Genomic DNA, 25,170 nt, shown 5'->3' with positions numbered 1-25,170 from the left:
ATTTCTCTTTCTATCTCTTGCTGCTGGACTTTGTTGGTCATGTATAGAAATGCTGATGATTTATGTGGATTTATTTTATATCCTGCTACTTTGCTAAAGTTGTTAATTGTTTCAAGTAATTTTTGACTTGATTCTCGAGGATTCCTTAAGTATACCATCATATCATCTGCAAAGAGTGATAGTTTTGTTTCCTTAGAGAAGGCTTCTTGCAGAAGGTAATGGATTGTAATTGAGATTTGAAGGAAGCCAGGGAAACCAGATACGTGGATGAGGAGGCAGAGTTACAGACACGTGAGGCAGCCGAGGAAACGCTCTGAGTAGGAGTCTGAAGGTGGAGTGTCCTGTGTAAGGCACATCCAGGAGCCTAGTATCACCGAGCCCGAGTATGACGTAGGGAAAAGGGTGTAAAGGTATAAAAAGGCTGGCAAAGTAGGAGGAGCCCAAGTTACAAAGTACTTTGAAAGCCAGACAGATTTTGCATTTGATCCTCGATGTGATTGTCAGCTGCTGGAGTTGAGAATTGTGTGGATGGATGTAACAAGATCAGGGAGGTAATAGGGAGCCACTGGAGCTTATTGAGCGTGTGTAGGTGGATGTACCATGCATGGTCAGATCTGCGCTTTAGGGAGATCAATTTGACAGGCAGCTGAGTGAAGGATGAATAGAAAAAGATTCGTGGCATGCAGCCCAACCAGCAGGCTATATTGCACGCGATAGCCCAGGCATGAGGTGGTGCACCAGGATGGCGGCCGTGGCCGAGGAAACAACTCCGAGATGTCACGAAGGCATTAGGGGAGGAGTTGCCTTCACCGTGGAGGTTTTTAACAACTTTGCAGTTCCTAGCAGAATAAAAGTTTTTGATCTGTTTACATTTGGTGTAGTCTCTTCTTTACATTAAGACTCTGGGAATCCGATTCTCATTAACAAGTTGGAGGAACGGAGTTTTAAAGGGAAAAAAAGGCGCTATGTTTAGGAAAACGGCCTCGGAGGTAGGAGGATTAACACCACGTTCTCTGCCAATTCACGAGGCGGGTGACGTCACCAGAGCAGTGGGCGGGGCCACCAGCCGCTGGGCTGGAGCGCCGCGGCCAATCGCCGCGTGGGGGAGCTCCGGTCGCGCGGCCGGAACTTCCGGGACTTCTCTGGGCCCGGTTCGTAGCGGGCGCGTCTGTCTGTAAGGCCTGCACGAGCTACCGCAGCTATGTGGGTCGCGTTGGGCCGATCCCGCTGCTTCTCTCGGAGTGGGTCGGAACTGGCCGTTTGGAGAGGGAGCGTGGCCGTGGCGGCCGGAGCCGGGAGCCTGCGGCTGAGCCCGGCGGCTGGCGGAAGCGGCGACACCGCCGTGCCCAGCCTCCCTCAGGACCGCCCCCAGCGCCGGGGCCTGCATGGGTCGTCCGCCGTCTGCGGCAATAAGAATTTGCTCAAGAAATTTGCTTCGAAAACCAAGTAAATGGGCTTAGGACGGGGAAGGAAGCAGCTCGGTGGCGCGGTGGTAGAGCGCTCACCCTCAGTTCCTAATGGCCGAGGGATCCAGGGCAAGTCCCTCCCTCTCCCGCAGCCTCAGTTTCCTCCAGGGCCCCTTCAGGGCTTGTCGATTATGGACGAACTCATCTGTGAAATGGGGGGTTATAATAACAGCAATAACAGTAACAGCGCCTGCCTTCCCATCGGGATGATCTACGCAAACCGCTTTGCAAACTTTAAAGCGCCGCGGAAACGCGCGCTGTCACCGTTTTTCCAAAGGGGTGATGTGACGTCCACGGACTGTTGGGGTTGGAGTTACTTTGGAGCTCCATCTCCCGATAGTTTTGTTGTTGTGGTTGTTTTGGTGGGGCATTTGGGGTTAAGTGACTTGCCCAGGGTCACACAGCTAGTAAGTTTTAAGTGTCTGAGGTCAAATTTGAACTTAGGTCCTCCTGAATCCAGGGCCGGTGCTCTATTCACTGCGCCACCTAGCTGCCCCTCTCGATAGTTTTAAGACTCATCAGCTCCTAGCTGCTTGACTCCCCCAAATCTCAGGCTCTTCCGTTTAGAGCTGCAAGCAAGCCTCGAGGCCATCTAGTCCAATTCCCCCAACCCCTGTCCCCCTGCACCCCCGCTTTACAGATAGGAAAACCGAGGCCCAGAGGAAGTTAAGGAACTTGACCAGGGCCCCACAGGTAGAGAAACTTGAGGTTGAAATGAATAGTCTCCGATTCCACGTGTTATACACTTTCCACCCTGCGTTATTGTGCCCCAGTAGCAGTGACAGCCAGCTTTTATTCGCTTATGTTGTACTAGCACAAGAAAAGGAAGGAAAATGCTCCAGACAGTGCTTGGGTGGTTGAGCACTCTGCTCCTTTTAAGTTTTATGGACTCAGAGCTGGAAAGAGCCATTAGAGATTATCTTCTCCGGCCCTCTTGTTTTATGAAGAGTATTCCTGATAATGATTTGTCAGGTCCTCAAAAGAAGACCATGGAAAATTCTGGGTAATAAAGTGGGAAGCGTTGAATTTTGAATACTTCTATAAAAATGGAAAAGTTTGTTTACAGTTGCAAAAGTTCAGTAGGCACTATTGGTACATTAACCTGGGGGTTTATAACTGTGCTGGGATTCTAGTATCCCTCTAAACTATGACTTAAGTACTATATGAGATTAATAAAAGAATAACCTAACACTTTAAACCAGTAGTTCTCAACTTCTGGTCTGGGGACCTCTGAGTGGGTCTTGAGACCCTTTCAGGGTCTCTAAGAATTCAGAATTATTTTCATAATTTACTAAGATGTTATAATTTTTAATACAGTAAATATCAGTAGACTTATACTCCATGTAAACAAAAGTTCTTTGGGAGAGAACTCCTCAATTTTTAACAGTGTAAAGAGGTCCTGAGACCAGAAATGCTGAGAACCTCTACTCTACGCTATAAACATTGGCCTCTCCTAAGCAGTTAGGAATTTTTCACTCCTCCCTCTTCCCCCCCAAGGATATGGCATTTCTGCTTTCAAGGTTTCAGCATTTAAGGACCAGTGTGAAGGAAGACAGATTTTGTCTTTAGTACTTCAAGTCATCCAAAGTGTAATTGATAGGACATAAAAATTATGTACTAGTTGTTTCTAAACTACATGTTTCTTGGACATTTAAAATGAGTATTTGTGTGGCATGGGGAAACCTAGGTGCTTAATTAAAACATTTATGTTAAATGCAGCACTTGGGAAGTTTATAGGGTTGGTCAAGCTGCAAATCAAAACCTTATATCTAGGAGAGAACAGTTGAGTATGTCTACTTCTGGGTGGGCATGAGGTATAGGTAGGAGCCGCTTTATGGTCAGTTGGTGGTTTGGGATAAATCAGTGTCTTAAGTTGTCCTATCTCCCAAATATGGCTCTTGCTACCCATTTAGTACCAGCTTCCTAGAAGTAGCAGTTGTGTCAGTTTTGTTAATATTGTGAAACTGTTTCTAGGGTAACAAGATATTTACTGTATTTACATTGGTACTGTTGGATACTATCCCCACTCATTTTTCAGGAGAATAGCTTTGCAGAATCAAGTAAGAAATCCATGTCATTTTAAAGTTAACATTCTGTAGATCCTAATAGTAAGGTATCAAACATGGCCACGAATATTTTAGGTTTATTTGACTTTTAATTAATGATAAAAAGGTAAACAGCTGCATTGAAAAAAAAAAAACTTGATTGCCAAAGAACTACTAATGCCACTAACTTTTAAAGTTTTTATGACTAGAGCCCAGATACTTTCGGGTAATTTGGAAGAAAGGTTTTTGATAATTTTTTTCCTGTCTTTGTACTGTTAAACGGAAACAACTTAAAATTGTTGAGACTTCAATTGACGTCATTTTCTCTAACCACTACTTTGTAACTTATTTTTAATTAGATCCTTAGTAACATCATGTCTAAGTTTAGTGCTTTAGTTTATATGGCTGTGGTGTCCAGACTTCTCAAGAGTCTAGTTAGATAGTCATAACTATTTTCTTCAAGTTACCATGAAAGCAAATGTAATCTTTCTGTTTTCCCCACAGAAAGAAGTTCTGGTATGAAAGCCCTTCCCTGGGACCTCACATTGTAAGTAAAAAGTGGTGGTGATGGTACAATTTGAGCCCTAGAACCTTTAGCCACATTAGCCTGGACACGTTTGTAAGTGTATCATTCTCATTCCTCTGCTGACTCAGATAGAAGATGTATTTATTAGAATAAGGTTCTAAAGAGGTTGCCAATAATCACTATATTACCCACTTGCCTCTTTTATAAGATAAGAGCATCTTTATATAAGTAGGGTTAGTTGTCATATACTGCAAATGGAAAATGAAAATTTGCTCTTTCTGCTGAGAGCACAGGATTATTTACTTGCACTATTTTCTGAAATCTTTCTAGTTACAGATTAAGGGAATGTGACTGATTCAATTTATAGCTGCTTCAAATACTATTAATGGACACACTATGTAGACTACTGATGAATTTTAGGCTTTCAGATAGATATTCATGTAAAAGTAAACATACAGGGTGAGCTAGGTGGTACAGTGGATAAGACACCAGCCTTGGATTCAGGAAGATCTGAGTTCAAATCCTGTCTCAGACACTTAACACTTACTAGCTGTATGACCCTGGGCAAGTCACTTAACCCTAATTGCCCCCCCCCAAAAAAGAATCCCTACATTTGATTTCTGGGGTAGCTAGGTGGCACAGTGGATAGAACACTGGCCTTGGAGTCAGGAGGACCTGAGTTCAAATCAGGCCTCAGACACTTGACACTTACTAGCTTTGTGACCTTGGACAAGTCACTTAACCCCAGTTGCCTCACTTAAAAAAAAAAAAAAGTAAACACACAGTATTGGTGAGTGCTTTTATCTTCTATATTAGAACCAAAAGACACCTATAAAATAAACAACATTTTTTCACTGAAAGCCAAAACAACTCAGACTGCTTTTGTGGGCTATTTTACATTAATGGATTTGGCCAGATGCCATTTGAACAAGGAATTGAATGTACCAAGATGTTAGTCATTTTTTAACTTGTGTATTCTTTTTCTCTCTGAAGATGCACAATCCATCCAGCTGGAATAGCCTAATGAAACATACTTCAAAGAAGACTAAGAAAGAAGACAGCATACGAAAGAGGGCCCTGGATGGCATTCTTTATCAAGCACTGTCAGATTTGATATGTACCTCTGAAGTGAATCAAGATGTCTATGATCTGAATGTGGAATTTTCTAAGGTAAACCATAATGGTCACAACTTCTGAAAAGTTGTACTGTTGGAAGTTTCAGGACTCACATAGATTATGCATTAGGAGTCCTCTCCTCTCACATTGACAGTTACCATTTCATGAACAAAAATTAATTGTAATTTGTGGGGATAGCATTAAAACTTTTCATTTTAAAAAGCTAAAAGAGAAAATTAGAATGTGTAGGTGCAACCAAATGTATAAGTAGAGGAATAGAATGCCAGAAAATGTTGTGAGAATGAGGTGAGTAGGTCAGTTTTTATTATTTTTTTTAACTCGTAAAGTATTTCCTGTGGGCAGCTAGATGGTACAGTGGATAGAATGCCAGGCCTGGATTCAAGAAGACCTGAGTTCGAATTTGACCTCAGACACTTAATAGCTGTAAAAGCTTTGGCAAGTCACTTAACCCTGATGCCTCAGTTCCTCATCTGTAAAAGGAACTGGAGGGGGGGCAGCTAGGTGGCACAGTGGATAAATCACCAGCCCTGGATTCAGGAGGACCCCAGTTCAAATCCGGCTTTAGACACGACACTTATTAGCTGTGTGACCCTGGGCAAGTCACTTAACCCTCATTGCCCGGCAAAAAATCCCCCCCAAAAACAAAAACAGATCTAAATAAAATGTTCTTTAAAAAAAAATGAACTAGAAAAGGAAATGGCAAACCACTCCAGTATCTTTGTCAAGAAAACCCCAAATAGGGTGGAGAAGAGTCAGACAGGACTGAAGACAACTGAACAACGATAAAAGTAATTTTCTGTCATCTTTTTAAAGTGAATTTCACCATAGCAGGAAGAACATTGGAAAGGAAAGGTCTGCATGGTGGTTTTTTTCTTCCCCTTACTAGGTTGAGTAACCTTGGGGTGAGTGTACTAAGTGTCGTGGTTGCTGAACATGAAGGTAATTAGGTAGTTTGTAGAAACATAGTAGTGACCGTTTTAGATGATTTCTTAGGTCCTTTCCAATTCTGTAGTTCTTTGAATATGAGAAGAAGTGGTTCTGAATGATGACCAGACCAACAACCAACAAACATTTTTTGTTTGTTTACTATATTTGAAGCACTCAGAGGCCCTGGGGCTACATAGACCAAAACAAGGTGATCCCTGCCCTCAAGGAATTTTCTTTTGGAGGAGACCATTTGTCTGACTACTTGTCACATCTATTATAAATGGGATTCTTGTTCAGAAATAGCTTGCACTAAATGGAGTCTGAAGACCCTTCCAGTTCTTGAGCTTCTATGACAATGTTGAGGCTTTGTTTATTTCATCATCTCTACTCTTAGTCCCATAGCAATAATTGAATTATTTGTACTCTAGGAGAGTGGGACCCCTGGGAATAAGGCATTGAGCACGAAGAGTTGGGGCGTTTGTTAAGTTGGGAACAGTTACATACTAGTTTTTGTTACTTATTCACTGAAAGAGTTTTTTGGATACACAAGACTCAGGAGAACCAATGCCCGATTAAATGATTTTTTTTGTTGTTGTTGGGGGTGGAATGGTGGTGTTTCAGGTATCTCTTGCTCCAGATTTCTCAGTTTGTCGTGTGTATTGGAAGACATCCCTCTGTGCTGAGCAGAATGATCACATAGAAGCAGTTTTACAGAAGAGTGCTTCACGTTTCAGGTGCTACCATTTTGTTTTCTAAGTTATTCTGCATTATAGTTTTCATCCTGTATTAAAGCTTTTCTAAAACATCCCAGTATTTTGTTTGTAGTTAAATAATCATAGATTTTTCCTCATTAGTTACATTCCCTTTTATGGAAAATGTTGGATCATTTTCTAGAAAATTCATAGCATATTTTGGCATTTCAAAGAAAGTACTTTCTATTTAATGGTTTCAAAAATTTGTTTTCCTTAGGCTTAAAGTACACAAATAAAGCCTTATTAACTGGAATTCAGTTCAGTTAAACATTTTATAAGAACCTACTGTATTTGGTTTGAGGAAGAAACAGAGTTTAGATTAAATAGGGTCTTGTTCAACCCAACTAGCTGTAGACTTCAGTTAATCAAAAATTCCCTTATTTACACTGTACTTTAAGGTGAAAGGAGCAAATTTCAAGAATATAAACTTACATAAAGGTAAAGGATTTAATTTTTTTTAAAGTAACTTGTAAGCAACATCCTAAGATAAGCACACTGTTATTGTTAAGTTGTCTCAGTTGTGTCTGACTTTTCATAATCCCATTTGGGGTTTTCTTGGCAAATATAGTAGAGTAGTTTGCCATTTCCTTCTCCAGCCCATTGTACAGATAAGGAAACATAGGCCAACATTGTTAAGTGATTTGCCCAGGGTAGCACAGCTAGTATATGTCTGAGGCTGGATTTAACTTCAGTCTGCCTACCTCCAGGTCCAGCACTCTATCCACTGTGCCACCTTGCTGCCCATAGGGAAGCATATGATTTTGCCCAATCTTCTTTATCTGTACTAAAATGCTATGAAAATTGCTGTATATATAATGATGGTTTGAAAGTATTACAAAACCCTGGAACATCAATCCCAGAAAAGTTAAATTATATTCTCTATAATAATAAATGAATTAATGACCATTTATATTTTACTAACTTATTTTCTAAAATGTTTTATTGATCGTTTCATGCATTATCACTTTCCATTGACTCCAGTAGAACATTTTTGCGTAACAATCAATAACATAATATGGCTAAACAAAATGATATATATCAACACGTTGTTTTGTTCAGTTGTTCAGTCGTGTCTAGTATTTATGACCTTATGAACCATAGCATGCCAGGCCCTTCTGTCTTTCAAGGTCTGTCCAAATTTCTGTTCTTTGTATCCATAATACTTGTCCATCTTCTGCCCCCCCCTTCTCCTTTTACCTTCAGTCTTTCCCAACATCAGATTCATTTCCAGTGAGTCCCATCTTTTTATTATGTAGCCAAAGTTTTATGTTTCACCTTCAGAATTAATTTAAGTGTTTACTGATTTGATCTCTTTGTTGTCCAGAATTTGAAAGTGTCAGTTCTTCAGTGCTCAGTTTTCCTTATAGTCCAGCTTTCACAAATATACATTGCTACTACAAAACCCACAACTTTGACTATATCAACTTTTGTTGGCAAGGTGATGCCTCTGTTTTTAAGCATCTTTTAATTTTACGGCTGCAGCCACCATCTGCCATGATCTTTGAGCCCAAGAATGTAAAGTCTGACACTGCTTCCATTTCTTCTCCCTCTGTTTGCCAGGAAGTAAAGTGATGGGACCAGTTGCCAAGCTCTTAGTTTTTTTGTAAAGATTCAAGCCAACTTTTACACGCTCTTCTTTTTCCCTCATCAAGAGGCTTCTTAATTTCTCCTCACTTTTTGCCATCAGAGTGATATTGTCTGCATAGTTGAGATTGTTGATATTTCTCTTGGCAACCTTAATTCCGGCTTCTGATTTATCCAGCCTGGCATTTCACATGATATATTTTGCAAATAAGTTAAATAAATAAAGGGACAATATATAGCTTTGTCACATTCCATTTCTGATCTTAAACCAATCAGTTGCTCGGTGTTTATTTCTAACTGTTGCTTCTTGGCCCGCATACAGATTCCTCAGGAGACAAGTACATTGATCTGATACTCCTATCTCTTTGAGTTCTTGCCATATTTTGTTGTGATCCATAGTGTCAAAGGCTTTAGTTTAGTCGATGAAGCAGAAGTAGGTATTTTTCAGGAACTCCTTTGCTTTCTCTATAATGCAGTGAATGTTGGCAGTTTGGTCTCTAGTTACTCTACCTCTTTGAAAACCAGCCTGCTCTTCTGGTAATCCTTGATTCACATATTGCTGAAGTCTAGCTTGCAGAATCCTAAATATAACCTTGCTGGCAGTGGCATTGCCATTCTTTAGGACTAGGATGTAAATTGATCTTTTCCAGTACAGTGGCTACTGTTGTTTTTTCCAAATTTGCTGGCATTTTGAGTGCAGCACTTTATCTTTTAGGGTTTCCGGTGGAGAAGGAAATGGCAAACAACTCCATTATCTTTGCCAAGAAAAACCCATGGACAGTAATAAAATGATAAGAGAGTTGTCTTTCCAGTCTTATTTCTAGTATCCCTCTCCTGCTCTCTGTAATATAGCTATGCTAACCTTTTCTCTCTCACACATAAGACTTCATTTTCCATTTCCCTGCCTTTGCAGGGGCCATCCTCCATGCCTGGAATAAAGTTTTTTCCCCTAGAACCCCTTCATAGAGTAGCCCCCTTCCTTGAAGACATAGCTTAAGCACTATCTTCTTTTTTTTCTTTTTTTTTTTGTGGGGCATTGGGGGTTAAGTGACTTGCCCAGGGTCACACAGCCAGTAAGTGTCAAGTGTCTGAGGCCGGATTTGAACTCAGGAACTCTTGAATCCAGGGCTGGTGCTTTATCCACTGCGCCACCTAGCCGCCCCCAAGCACTATCTTCTATAGGAAACCTTTCCTGATCTCTTCTTCTCTTTCCCACACTACTTTGTACATACTTGTATTTATTAACTTTGTTTATGCTGTATGTATTTTCGTATTGTCTCCCCTGTTATAATTTAAGCACCTTAAGAGTAGGGATAGGGGCAGCTAGGTGGCGCAGTGGATAGAGCACCGGCCCTGGAGTCAGGAGGACCTGAGTTCAAATCCGGCCTCAGACATTTGACACTTACTAGCTGTGTGACCCTGGGCAAGTCACTTAACCCCAATTGCCTCACTAAAAAACAAAACAAAACAAAACAAAAAAAACAATCTTACATTAAAATACACATTTATGGCATTCAAAAGGGACTGTTTTATAAAATTCTAAAGTTTATTTGGACAATAAGATAAACCCTAGTCTTTCAATATAGCCCTTAAGATAAAGTTTTAGGGGCAGCTAGGTGGTACAGTGGAAAGAGCACCGGCCCTAGAGTCAGGAGGACCTGAGTTCAAATTGCGGCCTCAGACACTTAACACTTACTAGCTGTGTGCCCCTGGGCAAGTCACTTAACCCCAATTGCCTAAAAAAAAAAGAAGATAAAGTTTTAATGTTAAGCACATTTCTATTAAGAACTATTTATAGATTCTGGATACATAGCTTTGCTTAAGAGGAAATGCAATGAAATTATACATTCTAATGAACATCAGTTTCAAAGCAGAATGTCATCTGGATCCTAAATAACATTGAAGGAATTTCCACTCAATGGGGAAGCTTCAGTTTTTGCACAACAGTAAAAATTATGACAATTCTTTTAAGAGCTTAATCACTGAGTCCCTACAGTGGAAGTTTATGTTGTGACTTGACCATAAATGTCACAATAATGTTTGTGACAGCATAGCAGTGGGACACTAAGAAATGTCTCTTATTTCAAAAACAATGGTGAGTCTTCTGAGGCAGCCCTATGTAGTCTAGAGAGCCTGGTCACTACTGTTCTAGAGGAATTCCACATTCTCCATCTTGGGTAGTATTATAGGGCCCCCAGCTCTTATACTTCATTCCTAATATGGGGAACTGAACTGCAGAGCAGGCACTATAATCATTACAGAGAATTTCCACATTTTGTAGCCTTCTTTTAACATTTCTTCATAACATGTTCGGTGTAGAAGATGCCCACAAGAGCAACTACATGGGATGTATGAATGTCCTTCAAATGTATGAGACAGTTCTGCCTGGAGACATTCTCAAAGCACTTGTGATGCCCTTGTAGACTCAAGGATCTTAGACATAGGTTAAATTTCTTTCTTTTTTTTTTCTTAAATAGTATTTTATTTTCCAATTACATGTAAAGCTAGTTTTTAACATTAATTTTTGTAAGATTTTGAGTTCCAAATTTTTCCCCTTCCTTCCCTTCCCCCTCTTGAAGCCAGCAAGCAATCTGATATAGGTTATACATTACAATCATGTTTAACATATTTCCATATTAGTCATGTTGTGAGAGAAGAATCAGAACAAAAGGGAAAAAACTACAAGAAAGAAAAAACAAACAAAAAAACCCAACAAAAGTGAAAATAGCATGCTTCAATCCAAATTCCATAATTCTTTTTCTGGATGTGGAAAGCATTTTCCATCATGAGTCTTTTGGAATTACCTTGGATCATTGTATTGCTGAGAAGAGCTAAGTCTATCCCACTTGATCATCATACAATGTTGTTGTTACTGTGTACAATGATCTCTTGGTTTTGTTTACTTCGCTTAGCATCAGTTCATGTAAGTCTTTCCAGGTTTTTCTGAAATCTGCTCATCATTTCTTATAGCACAATAGTATTCCATTACATTCATATACCACAACTTGTTCAGCCCTTCTCCAGTTGATGGACATCTCCTCAATTTCCAATTTTTTGCCACCACAAAAAGAGCAGCTATAAATATTTTTGTACATGTGGGTCCTTTTCCCATAGATTACATTTCATACAGTGAAAAAATTCTTCCTTCAGACCAATCCTACAAATTTCATACTTCTCATAATGGTATTGCTTCTTATCTTTGTTGAATAGGTGGCATATATTGTAATAATACTCTAAACACAGTGCTACATTCTTCATAAGTGTGTTGGGCATTCTGAACTGTTCCATACTTTTCACACTTCTTTCACTTGAAAATGATCCAGGTAATAAACTTCGTTGCTATCATGGCATAAGTGGCAGATGTAAATTTGACATGGTGAAGAACCTTGAGGAAGCATTCAAAGTAGTGCTCACAGCCTTGGTACACTCATCCCCAACTGCTGCTGCCACTTTCTCCCTCCACTGCCACCCCTGCTGTTGCCATCTCCTGCTCCTACTCCTGGCCAGAGCCAGGGGTTATTAGCTAGGGCTTCTACTGCCTGGCCCCCCTCCAATTTTTCTTATTAATGATTTGGATCATTCTTTCATATGATTGTTGATAGATTGAATTTCTTCTTTTGAAAACAACCTGATCCTATCCTTTGGCGACTTACCTATTAGGGAATGGCTCTTCTTAAATAGAACCTTAAATAGAATAAACTTAATAATAAACTTAAATAGAAACCTCATTTTCCTTATTTGTAAAATAGAGATCATAATAGCTCATGTTTGTTGAGTTTCAAGATATGTATGAAGTGCTTTGCAAACTTTAAAACTATATAAATGTTAGCTATTATTAGTGATTATATGTTGGTATCACTTCCCTTTTTCAGAGACAATTTTATCAAACTTTTAAGTTTCACAGTTTACTTTTTTAAATGCAAACCTTTAAAAATTATGTAATAAAATTATTTTATTCTTTGATTACTTTTGTCCTTTGAGAATTTTTCTTCTAGCCATGCTTGTGCAAAATACCTCTTTTTTCTACTCACTTTATTCTTTTAAATATTGTGTAACATATGTAGCTCTTGCTTCCTTTTGGAACTTATTATTTCACATGGTGTAAGATGTTGCACTAAACTTCATTTCTTCCAGACAGCTCTCTAGTTTTCTTACCAATTCTTGTCAAATAGGGAGTTCTTACCCTAGTAGTTTGTGATTATGGGCTTATGGAACACAAGCTTCTGTGAAGTTGCTTCTGGGTCTTATTTATCTAATAAATATTTTAGAAGATTTTTCAGTAATATAGTTTATCTTATTCTTTTTTTTGTGTGTGGGGTAATGAGACTTAAGTGACTTGCCCAGGGTCACATAGCTAGTAAGTGTCAAGTGTCTGAATCCAAATTTGAACTCAGGTCCTCCTGAATCCAGGGCCGGTGCTTTATCCACTGTACCACCTAGCTGCCCCCTATTTTATTAATTCTTGAGATAATTCACTTATCCAGAATATTCTTTTCCTTTGACCCAGCAATTCTGTTATTGGACATATACTCCAAGGAAGTCAGTGATAGAAAACAGGGTCCAATATATTCCTTTTCTTCCCAGGGCAATGAGGGTTAAGTGACTTGCCCAGGGTCACACAGCTAGTAAGTGTCAAGTGTCTAAGGTCAGCTTTGAACTCAGGTCCTCCTGAATCCAGGGCCGGTGCTCTATCCACTGCGCCACCTACCTGCCCCTGGTCCAGTATATTCCTACATATTCATAGCAACACTTCTTATGGTAGCAAAAACTAAAAATAAAGTGGTTGCCTCCTGAATGAGGAATTTCTGAAAAACTATGGTATATGAATCTGATATCAATGGGCAGTGAGAAACGATGAATATGTTGAATTCAGAGGAACATGAAAGTTTTATGAACTGGTGGATTATGAAATAAGTACAATCAAGAGAACAGTGTGCATAGTGACTTCAACAAAGTAAGTTGAAAGATCGCTCAAAAGTGGCCTGAGTATAATTAGCCATTGAAGATTTAGGTGAATACATACAGAACCAATTTACCTGTAGAACAGAATATGGTTAACATTACAAGAAGTGGGCAACATATTAGATGTTTTGGGTTGTTTCTCGGCTGTTACTAGTGAAGATTTAGTCTAGAGTTGGGGTATTTTTGCCAACAAGACCCCACATGGGGTCAGGAAGAGTTGAATATGACTGAAAACTGGCTAAACAACAACACAGTAAGGCATGTAGAAGATATATAAATGCTAGCTACTATTATGTGTCACCTGAGTTGAGCCATAAAGAAGACTACATGACCTTAAGCAAATCATATCTTTCTTAGCCTCATATTTCTCTGCTCCCTTTTAGTTCTAAGTTCTGTGATCTAATGAATTCTGTATCATTCACTTAATTTTGAAGAATAAAGTTTTTAAAGCTGAGTTTTATAGAGTCATTGCCAATAAATATTTAGCTTGTTAATATCATATTTAAAGGCACAGTTGATGAGAAAGCTTAGAATTTTATACTGCTAGGTGGTATAGTGGATAGGAAAACCTGAGCTCAAATCCTGCCTCAGAAACTATTTGTGTCACCCTGGGGAAGTCACTTAACTTCTGTCAGCTTAAGTTTCTTCAAAGCACCTATCTTGCAGGATTGTTATGAGGATCAAAATAAGATATTTGTAAAGTACTCAGCACAGTGCCTGGCACTTATAGATGCTTATTAAATGCTTGCTTCCTTTTCTCCTTAATACAGGACAGTATTCACAATATTATAATGGCATAATAGAAAGAGCCCTTGATCAACAGTTAGCCATGGTTTTGCCTGTGGGCTTTGATATTTCCTTGCTCTGTGTTAGTTGCTTTGCCTCTCTCATTTTCAGTTTCTGTATCTGTAAAATGAGGATAATACTTGCATTAATTATGCCTCAGAATTGTTATAAGGAAAACATTTTCAGAGCTTTAGAATATTATAGAAGGTATGAGTTTTTGTTATAAAAATAATTTTAAGGGGCCTAATTTTAAAAAAAACCAACTAGTGTGATTATGACTCTACCATGTAATCTTTTTTTCTCATGTCACAGTGGCCTGCAGGAGACTTTTTTAGCTTGACATTTTAGTTCTAGAAGGTTAGATTTCTAAACTAGCTGCTTGCCACTGATTGTAAGTCATAATGTGTTTTTATTTTAACATCATCACACCCCTCCTATAAATGTCATGGTAAAGCTGAGTAACTCTTTGGACCTTCTGTTCTTTTTAGGCATCTTTTGATTACCCATCAGATCCTGAGAAATGTTCCTCCAATAGTATTTATTCGTGATAAAGAAAGTGCAGCAATAGCAGAGGTAAGTAAAACTTACTATATGATGCCACATATAAATAACATTAGATTGTTGGTGTGAATTTTATTTTGCAGATGTATTATTTCCCGTGCTAGGAAAATGTACCAAGAGTGACTTTTTCATTTTTGCCTTGGAAAAGGAATTAAATTAAAAGGGAGCTAGAAACCTGATATGAACATGTTGAAAGAACTTGAAATTGAATTTATTGACAATTAAATTATTATCCTCAACTTTTTTTAGATCAAAAATTTGGAAGGGACCTTATAGACTACAATCCTCTCATTTTTCAGATGAAGAAACTGAGGCACAGAGAGGTTAAGTGACTTGCTTAGGGTCACACAATTAGTAACTACCCGATTTCCTTCTGATTCCAAGTCTATACTGTTTCACTTAAATGAAGATCTAGTTTTTATTTTCTGAAAGTCTCTTTTTATTCATTCAACCAGTTATTATTATTATTTCATTGAGTATCTGCTAGGAATTAAACACTGTCTTGGGGTTGAGACTAGGAGTACTGCCATTGCAGTTTATGTAAGGAATGGTGGGGGACTGGAGGCATCTTCTGTTTACATTTACTTCTTTCCTGAAATTACCCTTCAGCCATAGGAAAAGGGAAACGGCAACCTTTTCTCCCACATCATTACACTATGACATTTGAACTTGTCAATAATGATTGGTGAAACAATCTACTTTTTAAAATTTGCAGATCTTCTGATCAATCCTGATTCACTTTTTACAGATCTCTGTAGAAAATTCCAGTTTTTCTGTAGACAGTTTATGAGACTTATGCTAAAAGTGACAGACAAGATAATTTTCAGTGATGTGACCTTTGGCATAATTATAAAGTAGACAGATTTTGCTTTTGTGAACCTTCAACCTTTCTTCTCCTGACCCTATTTTTCTCTCAATCCCTTCTTCCCTTTCCTTTTCTTGTATCTTGTTTCTGTCTGTTGGTGTTTAGCTAATGCCTACTAAGATACAAAGACAGGAAAGACCCTCAGGCTGTACTCAAAGTATCTCTGTTCAAGTCCTTTATTTTATCTTGGATATCACTTATTCCTTTTGAGCTAGTCACTTAATCTTTTTGACTCTTGGTTTCTTCATATGTAAAACAGAGATAGTAACAATTAGGTACTTCCTTCCCAGAAATATTTAAATTTTAAAAAGGAAAATATGCAGGTGGTAGAGCTGCCTAGCTTTCTCCACTTGATTTGTTTGTTTTGCGGGGCAGTGAGGGTTAAGTGACTTGCCCAGGGTCACACACCTAGTAAGTCTCAAGTGTCTGAGGTGGGATTTGAACTTAGGTCCTTCTGAATCCAGAGCCAGTGTTTTATCCATTGTGTCACCTAGCTGTTCCCTCTCCACTTGAAAAATGAAGACTCTAACCCAAACTCTTTTTAGTGTAACCAAATACTTTTAATTTCCCATTCTAGTTTTGCAACGATCTAGGCTCTTAGTTATTTAATACTATGCTCTATTGATTATGACTAAGGATATATCAGTGATCTAGGATTTCATTGGTATGGGTGTTCCCTCCACTTAAACAGATTGCAACTCCTTTATAACTTAATAGATGATCCTTGAGAGTTGTTGGGTTAGTTATCATCCATCAGACACATGAACTATCATTACTAGTCTTGTATTTGAAGCTTTTTCAGCTTGATAGAACCTGCCAAAATTTGGAGAACTCAGTCAGCTGCATTCCAAACATGTCAAGGTATGGCATCCAAATAGGTCTTTAGTGGAAGTTGATTATAGCAAATTAAATCAATCTCATATATATATATATATATTTTTTTTTGGTGAGGCAGTTGGGGTTAAGTGACTTGCCCAGGGTCACACAGCTAGTAAGTGTTAAGTGTCTGAGGCTGGATTTGAACTCAGGTGCTCCTGACTCCAGGGCCAGTGCTCTATCCACTACGCCACCTAGCCACCCCAGATATATTTTTTAAAACTGTAATTGTCAAATTACAAAAACATTAGTTGGAGAGAACAACTTTGATGAAATGTACTTTTCCTAAGAAATGAAACCTGAAAGTTTTTGTTTCTCTTGGGGTTTGGGGGGGGGGGCAATGAGGGTTAAGTGACTTGCCCAGGGTCACACAGCTAGTAAGTGTCAAGCGTCTGTGACTGGATTTGAACTCAGGTCCTCCTGAATCCAGGACCAGTTCTTGATCCACTGTGTCAACCTAGCTGCCCTGAAACCTGAAATTTTATTGTTGGTTTGACATTTGATAAATAGTGCTGAGATATTGATCTAATTCAGACACTGTCTACTTTTAGAACCAATAAATTCATGAAAAATGTCTCTTAAGTTGGCTTGCTCTAAAGTGAAATCCTGTTATTTTGATTTGGACATCACTTGGAACTGGTGGAGAAAGGTGGTAAAAAGGGACGTAGGCTTTTATTAGGAACCAGTGAGTAGACTAGTGCAGAGGCATAAAGCAATCTGCCTTTTGCCCTTTGTCACCCTAAAATACTTTACCTTATAACTTATGTGTGGTCATTGTCTGCCATCTGTCTTCCTTGAGATCAACTAAATTTCTCAGTTTTAGGTCAAGGCTACAGAGCGTGTTAGCATAAAAGTCATTTTGATGCCTCCATAGTCATTCATTTGCATTGCTTCTTTTACAGTCTGTTAAGCAGCCTTTCAGCTCACAAGAGAGCATTGGGAGATGTTATGAAAAGGAAGATTTAATAGCAGTATTTGGAGCACTTTTCAAAAGTACTTTAAACACCCAAGAGACATCCTTAGGGAAATGAATCATCCAGCACATAAAATCAGTCCAAATGGTTCAGCACTTCAGAGAAAATACTAAATAATCAACAAATATTTAATAAGTGCCTACTCTATGCCAAAGGTTCAAGGAAATAGTTTTAAAAGCCTGGCTGTTCTCAGAATATTGTGAGGTATATAAAGAATCATGTAAATGGAAGTTTTAAGATTAGCACTTGAGTCCATTTTTTCTGTCTCAAGTAGAGGTACCTCTGCTTTGATCTTCCCTTTAAATAAAACACAAAGTAAAAAAGTCACTTTGATTTTTCTTTAGCTAGTAAGTGGAATGGTCTCAAATGTATTAGCAATAAATTTTTAAGTGTTGAAGCCAATACTTGAACACAGTTCTCCCTTAATTATAAATCTAATGCTCTTTTCACTAGAACTTTATAAATGTAGATGGTATCAAAATGTAGGTAACTATTTTAATTTATTTTCCAGGTAAATAGGTTACTGGAAATTGCTGACTTTGGACCCCCTGATGAAAAAGATTTGACACAAAGTGAACCAAGGTAAATAGCCTGATATTTCCTCTCATGCTTAGCCTCTATTGAAGGCTGCGTTTATGTGTATGTGATGTTCCTAACACGTGATATAACTTTCTGTTATACCAGAAGCATAATTTAAAAAACCCAGTTAGCACATATATCTATTGTATAAACTTTTCAAGACTTATATTTTATGATCTTGATGATCTCTATAATTTTATATAATCTTGATAATTTTGCTACATTTACTTTTAATATGTTGGTGTAGCATTCTTTCCATTTATGTTGTTATAGTTACTATGTATATTGTTTTCTTGGCTCTACTTACTACACTCTGCATCAGTTCATATAGATCTTTCTGTGCTTCTCCACATTCATCACATTCAACATTTCTTACACCACAGTAATATTCTGTTGCATTCATGTACCATAATTTGTCTAGCCATTCCCCAATTGATAGGCATCCACTTTGTTTCCAAATCTTATTTAATCACAAAAAGTGCTGCTATAAATATTTTAGAATATCTAGATACCTTTTTCTTAATGATTGCTTCCTTGGGTTATAAGCCCAGTAATGAATTCTCTGGTTCAAAGGGTATGAACATTTTAGCATTTTATTCGCATTATTCCAGATTGCTTTCCAAAATGGTTGTACTGTTTTATGACTCTATCAACAATGTATCAGTATACCTATTCTTCCATAACTCCTCCACCATTGACTTTTGCCATTTTTGTCATTTTTGCCAGTTTGCTGGGTGTGAATAATACCTTTTTTCTTTTTTATTTCTGTATGTATTATCTGTCTAATTTTTCTTTACATGGCAAACAATTTAAATCGTTACCCATGAAAAAATATTTTCAAGTATGGGTATACTTTTTTTTTTTTTGGTGAGGCATTTGAGGCTAAGTGACTTGCCCAGGGTCATACAGCTAGTAAGTATTAAGTGTCTGAGGCTGGATTTGAACTCAGGTACTCCTGAATCCAGGGCTGGTGCTTTATCCACTGTGCCATCTAGCTGCACCTATGGGTATACATTTTTAAAAATTTAATATTTTATTCCCCAATTATGGTTAAAAATAATTTTTAACATTCTTTTTTTTTTCAAATTTTGAGTTCCAAATTCTTCCCTCCCTGCATTGAGAAAGCAAATAATTTGATATAGGTTAAACATTTGTAATTATGCAAAACACATTTCCATGTAAGTCATGCTATGAAAGAAAAAAAAGACAAATTAAAAAAAAAATAAGTAAAGAAAGAGTATCTCCAATCTGCCTTCAGGCTCCATAAGTTATTTTTCTGATAATGGACAGCATTTTTCATCATAAATCCTTCAGAATTGTCATAGATCATTGTGTTTCTGAAAATAGCTAAGTTATTCACAGTACTGTTATTACTGTGTACAATGCTCTCCTGGTTCTGTTCATTTAACTTTGCATCAGTTCATGTCAGTCTTTCTGGGTTTTTCTGAAATGATCCTCGTCATTGCTTATAGCACAATAGTATTTCATCACAATCATATACAACTTGTGCAGCCATTCCTCAGTTGATGGTCAACCCTCAATTTCCAATTCTTTGCCACAACTAAAAGAGCTATAAGTATTTTAGTATATATTTTTGTTTATTTCTTTGAGATACAGATCTAGGAGTGGTATTGCTGTTTTATAGCCATTTGGGCATAGTTCCAAATTGTTCCCCAGAATGGTTGACTCAGTATACCACTTCACCAACAGTGCGTTAGTATTTTAATTTTCTCACACTCCCTCCAACATTTATCATTTTCCTAATCTGATAGGTGTGTGGTGGTTGCTCAGTTGTTTTAATTTGCATTTGCACTAATCAGTAGTGATTTATAGCATTTTTTCATATGACTATAGATAGCTTTTGTGTCATTTAAAATGATATGTGGGGGGCAGCTAGGTGGTGCAGTGGATAAAGCACTGGCCCTGGATTCAGGAGGACCTGAGTTCAAATCCAGCCTCAGACACTTGACACTTATTAGCTGTGTGACCCTGAGCAAGTCTCTTAACCCTCATTGCCCCACACAAAAAAACCAAAAAACCTGATATGTGGTTGCTTTACTTCTGTCCCAAGTTTGGGGAAAATTAGCTGGGGTTTCTAGTATATATTTTTTTTTAGTGAGGCAGTTGGGGTTAAGTGACTTGCCCAGGGTCACACAGCTAGTAAGTGTTAAGTGTCTGAGGCCGGATTTGAACTCAGGTACTCCTGACTCCAGGGCCGGTGCTCTATCCACTGCGCCATCTAGCTGCCCCCGGGGTTTCTAGTATATTGCTACTTATAAATTAGAAGCTTTAGCACCAGTTTGGGGTCATTAAGCATTTATTAAAGTATATATTAATAAAGAGAGATAGCACATGGCTCAGAAAGTTAGGAAAGCCTAGCTAGGATAGAGGAGGAAAAGGTGCTGCCACCTATGAGTCTCAGGCCAAAAAGGGAAGTCCCTATGCCTTTGTGACTGGAAGCTTCCTGTGGGTCCAGGTGAGAGGCAGTCCCTACACACTGCTCCAAGCTAATTGGCCAGCATTACCCAAATCTATTGGTTCACTGGACTTGAGGGCAGTCCATGAGTAGAATGTGCTGAGGTCAGAGCTCAGAGAACACACCCTCTGAGGGCCAGGCCCTCAGGTAGGCATGATTTCAGTCTAGTCAGCTTCAAGTGAGTTAATCAGCAAAGTCAATACAATCAATCTCAAAACCCATTATTTTCTCACACTTTGGTTACTTTGTCTGAAAGCTGCCTGTTCATATCCTTTGAGCATTTTATCAGTGAAAAATGTCTTGTTCCTGTAAATTTGACTCAGTTTTCTATATATTTGAGAAATGAGGTCTTTATCAGAGAAACTTCTGTAAAAAAATTTTTTTCAGTAATGATTACCATGTATTTCCATCCTATTTTCACCATTTATCCTACTCTCTCCCTTTTTACCCTGTCCATTCTCAAAAGTGTTTTGCTTCTGACTTTTATCTCCTCCAATCAGACCTCCTTTCTATCAGTCCTCTCTCTCCTCCCCTCACTCCTTCTCTTATCCCCCTCTCCTCCTACTTTCCTGTATGGTAAGAGATTTCTGAGTGTGTGTTATTCCTTCTTTGAGTCAATTTTATTGAGTAAGGTTCACACACTCTTTCTCCCCCATGTACCCCTCTACTTCCTTTGTTTCCCCCTCCACTATAAAATCTCTTTTCGGCCTTTTAAACTCTCTCTTTCCCCTTCTCCCAGTGCATTCTTCTTTCTCACTCCTTAATTGTAGTTTTTTTAGTTAATCATTTCATCATCTTCAGCTCACACCTGTGCCCTCTGTCTATGTATATTTTCATGTAGGAGTGCAAGCAGTCTGACCTTATTGAATCTTTTATGATTTCTCTTTCCTGTTTACCTTTTTTTTGTTTCTCTTGAGTCTTGTATTTGAAAGTCAAGTTTAATAGCCAGTCCTTCCAATAGCCACTTTTTCTTAAGAGTAATGACCAATATCAGCTACTAGAGAAGAATTTTGGTCTTATTTAATTCCCAGTTTTATTAACTCATCCTTCATCCGTAAGGGGAACATGGAGGACATCTTAGTATCGTAATGTGTGGGTACTTGTGTTGAAAAGCTCAACAGCAGAGGATTGGCCCACAAAGTTTCTGCTCTCTTGGGCTACAGAAACTAAGGTATAGAGAGGTTTTAACCAGTTTTGGTACAGGTAGTACCCACACCAACAGAAGCCTGAGTGGTTAGGTCATAAATCTGGAGCTGGAAAGGGTCCTCAGAAGCCACTTGTCTAGTCCAACTTCCTCATTTTACCAGGAAAGAAATACGGGGCCCAGACATGTAGGTAGTAAGTCAAAGGTCAGGATTTGAGCCACAGGCCTTTTGCCTCCAAATAAAGTGTTCTGGCTGTCGCATCAAAGTCAGTGAAAATTTAAGCTTTTAGAAAAGGCATTTATTCACATCGCTGGCAGGAATAGTAGTTACAAAGTATTCCCTTCACACGTCCTTAGAGGGTGGGGTGGGGAGAGTAGGCAGAAGCTTAATATATAATGCAAGTGAGGAATTGTCAGTCAACAAGCATTTGCTGTCTGCTTACTGACTGTGTGCCAGGTATTGTGCTAAGCTCTAGGGATATAGATACAAGCAAAAAAGAAGAATGGTTTCTGCCTTCAAGGAACCCGCATTCTCATAGAGGAAGACAACACATAAAAAGGCATATGAAAGACAAGGGTTGGGGGAAGTAGAAAGGGTGGATTGGAGGGAGAGGGGATGTATCTGCATATAAGGGTATGATGATGTGGCTACAAAGTCCAGGAAGTCAGAAGCAAAGCCAGGAGATGAATGAAAGGAGCCTGGCCTAGGCCTCTCCCCAAAATGGACACTGTGAGAGGAATTCACTAAGGGGAACAGGAGACTTGCAGGGGTAGAGTCATGTTCTAGGGTGCTTGAGGGAAGGTCCAGGGTCAGAAGGAAACTGAGGCACAGAGGAAGCACTGTGGGGAACCTAGGATAAGGCACCCACAACTCAACAACAGCAGGGCCTCCCTCTTCTTCCTTTCTTTAGGGAGTCCTTAAAAAGGTCATACCCTTAACATGGCAGCCCTTATTCCAGAAAATTTCCCTTTCTCACATCTATATCTCAGAGGTTGTTAACAATGATCTCTAGGACAAGGAATGAGGTACCCATTCCTTCCTTTGTTCTGGACTTTCCCAGCTAAAGAGAAATAGCACTTTACCTTACAAGTAGCCTCCTACGGATCTTGTGGCTAAGGCTGATATTTTTAACAGCAACATTTGAGCTCAGTGATAGTGTGTATTCTGAATAAAGACAGAATGCTTTCTAATCAATTCAAAAACATTGGTGATACTGACTTTCATATACTCTTGTAATATATGGTACTTTCTTGCCAAAAAATAAAACAATAGCAGTTGGTTTTCCATGGTATGTTACTTACTCGCTGCAATACAGTTCACGACTACCAAATGATAAAATATTAAACCAGTTGCTACAGAGATCTGCAACCAGGTTTTTTTTTAAATGTGTATTAATAGCTTCTGTTTTTACTTTATTTCTAAATATGTCCTCTTCCTCTTTCCTCCTGAATAACCTATCCTGATAACAAAGAAATTAGGAATTGAGTTCTGCAAAACTAATCAACATATCAACCAAGTCTAACAGTATTTACGTTGTTCCATGCTTGTATAGTCCCCTCCCTATGCATGGAAGAACAGGAGGTATATCTTCTAGTGTAAAAGGGACTGTGTGCACGCTTTGGGATTGGGGCTGTCTTCTCTTTATCCTTTCTGTCATACCACATGCATATATGAGTGGCTCTGTTGAGCTCTTTCCCTCAGACTACTAAGAAATGATCTTTTCAGCAAAAAAAAAAGAATCTAATCACATCGAACCACATGGAAAACAACCATTACAATTATTGCCCAGTGCTTTTTCTTTTTTTTTTTTCCAGTAAAGTCTCAATTCTATTAGATGAGCTACATCATTAGCTTTTTTAATAGTCAATTTTCTTTCATGTTTTGTCCATATAGTCGAGGGCTTAATGGCTTTGGCAGGGAAGACAACATTGTCTCTCTTTTTTTTCTTAGCCACTCTTGGTTGAGTACCCTTACATGAATGGGTAGTTCTGTTTGTTCAATTCACTTGATTCATCTGGCATGTATAAGTGCACAAATTCATTTGGAGTGTATTTAATGAGATATTGAGTGGCTCTGGAGAAATTGTGCTCAACAAAATCACATGTATAATCATAAAGTGCTCAAGCTGATTAACTCTGAAGCAAGAGTAATAGCATAAAAAATGTGAGCTTTCTTGCTATATTTTGGTTCTCCTAATCCTAAGTAGTGTCTTATGAAGGTATGTGCATAAATAGGTTAATATAAAGAGTATGTTTAATGTGGAAATATTTAAAGTGATTTTATTAAGCTGTTGATAGATGATTCCCCCTTTTTCTCTTAAATTCACAGTGAACTTAAAGCTCCAGTAGACTCTATATCATCTAATGTGTCAGGATCCACCGTTCAGCCAAGTCTCTTTGGAATTGACCACGAGGCACTGCACAAGCAGATAATGGAGTACAAAAGAAGCAAAGGGAAGGGGCATGAGAGTGTCAGCATTCAGAGTGCAGAGCAAGAGCAGGAACAGATATCTATGCTGCAGAAGCAAATGAAGAAGAAAATGAAGAAGGCAAAGCGTCCCAAGGATGATGACATTACACCCCAGGAATATCTTCTTGACAGATATTGTGATAATCAGCTGGACAAGGATGATACATTTTTTGAAGAACATAAACCAGAGTATGAACTGCATGAAGCTTTAGAGAAATTAGAGGATAATGGTGTTTGTAAGGAACAAAGTTCATTAACTACAGGTCCTGGAGAAAATAAACTTAAGAAGTGTTAACTTTTCTCATAGTTTTTCTTTGAAAAAATTTGGTTTGGTTTGTTATTTAACATTAAACTGGTCCTAAAAAGCTATTCCTTTGATATCATTATGCACATTATTATACTCCTATTTTGGAAACTAAAAGTATATTTTGCCTTTTTCAAAATGGCAAGTAAATTAAAATTTCAGGGGAGAATGAGAATTATTTTGTCAAGAAAATAAATTGGTTATTTCTTAATCATTGTAATTGGAAAATATGTTCCAGCACCTAGTTATGTGTAGTGCTATGCAGAGGGTATTCCCCAGAACGAACCCTAGCACTGGTAAGAAGGTTTCTTACTGATACAAGAACTTTAAAGAAGCAGATGGTATTATAGACAGATGGAGCCAAAGATGAGTTACAGTGGAAACAATGATAAACTGGAACATAGTTCTTTGTGACCTTGAGCCTCTGGGCCTCAGTTTCCTCAGTTGTAAAATGAAGGAGTTGGATTAGATCTCTAAAGCTCCTTCAAACCTAAGACCTTTGATCATAGAGGATATTTTAAGCATACTTCTCAATTGAACTGTCCAGGGTAAGTTAATGTATCTGCTGAAACTGTCAGAGAGAAAATTCTGTTAACTTTTGTCAGTGGGAAAGAGGGATAGGCAAATTCTCTTGCTGCAAAAGAAACTTATGGGGGCATTTGGATTTATGTCACACTCAATTTAGGTCACTAGTTGTAAATTGGGCTTAATTGATAATAAAATATGTCTCGTAGTA

At 38.4% G+C, this 25,170-nt stretch overlaps 1 protein-coding gene and 1 pseudogene across 2 annotated transcripts; one reads left to right on the top strand and one right to left on the bottom strand.

Annotated features, from left to right (window-relative positions):
- The first annotated feature begins 1,114 nt into the window (after nucleotides 1–1,114).
- Nucleotides 1,115–25,170, top strand: RBFA (ribosome binding factor A). Of its 2 annotated transcripts, none has more exons than XM_043978924.1 (7): nucleotides 1,115–1,446; nucleotides 4,016–4,058; nucleotides 5,031–5,207; nucleotides 6,723–6,835; nucleotides 14,674–14,758; nucleotides 17,973–18,043; nucleotides 23,990–25,170. In XM_043978924.1, the coding sequence occupies exons 1-7, from the start codon at nucleotides 1,202–1,204 to the stop codon at nucleotides 24,423–24,425; spliced, it is 1,170 nt and encodes a 389-aa protein (XP_043834859.1). In that variant the 5' UTR covers nucleotides 1,115–1,201; the 3' UTR covers nucleotides 24,426–25,170. The 2 variants fall into 2 exon arrangements, with proteins under 2 accessions (XP_043834859.1, XP_043834860.1); XM_043978925.1 differs by lacking the exon at nucleotides 1,115–1,446 and adding an exon at nucleotides 1,462–2,469.
- LOC122736593 lies at nucleotides 10,485–11,921 on the bottom strand (annotated as a pseudogene).

This window comes from Dromiciops gliroides, chromosome 1 (assembly GCF_019393635.1).
Source record: "Dromiciops gliroides isolate mDroGli1 chromosome 1, mDroGli1.pri, whole genome shotgun sequence".
Classification (NCBI taxonomy): domain Eukaryota; kingdom Metazoa; phylum Chordata; class Mammalia; order Microbiotheria; family Microbiotheriidae; genus Dromiciops; species Dromiciops gliroides.
This window is presented reverse-complemented; position numbering and strand designations above follow the sequence as displayed.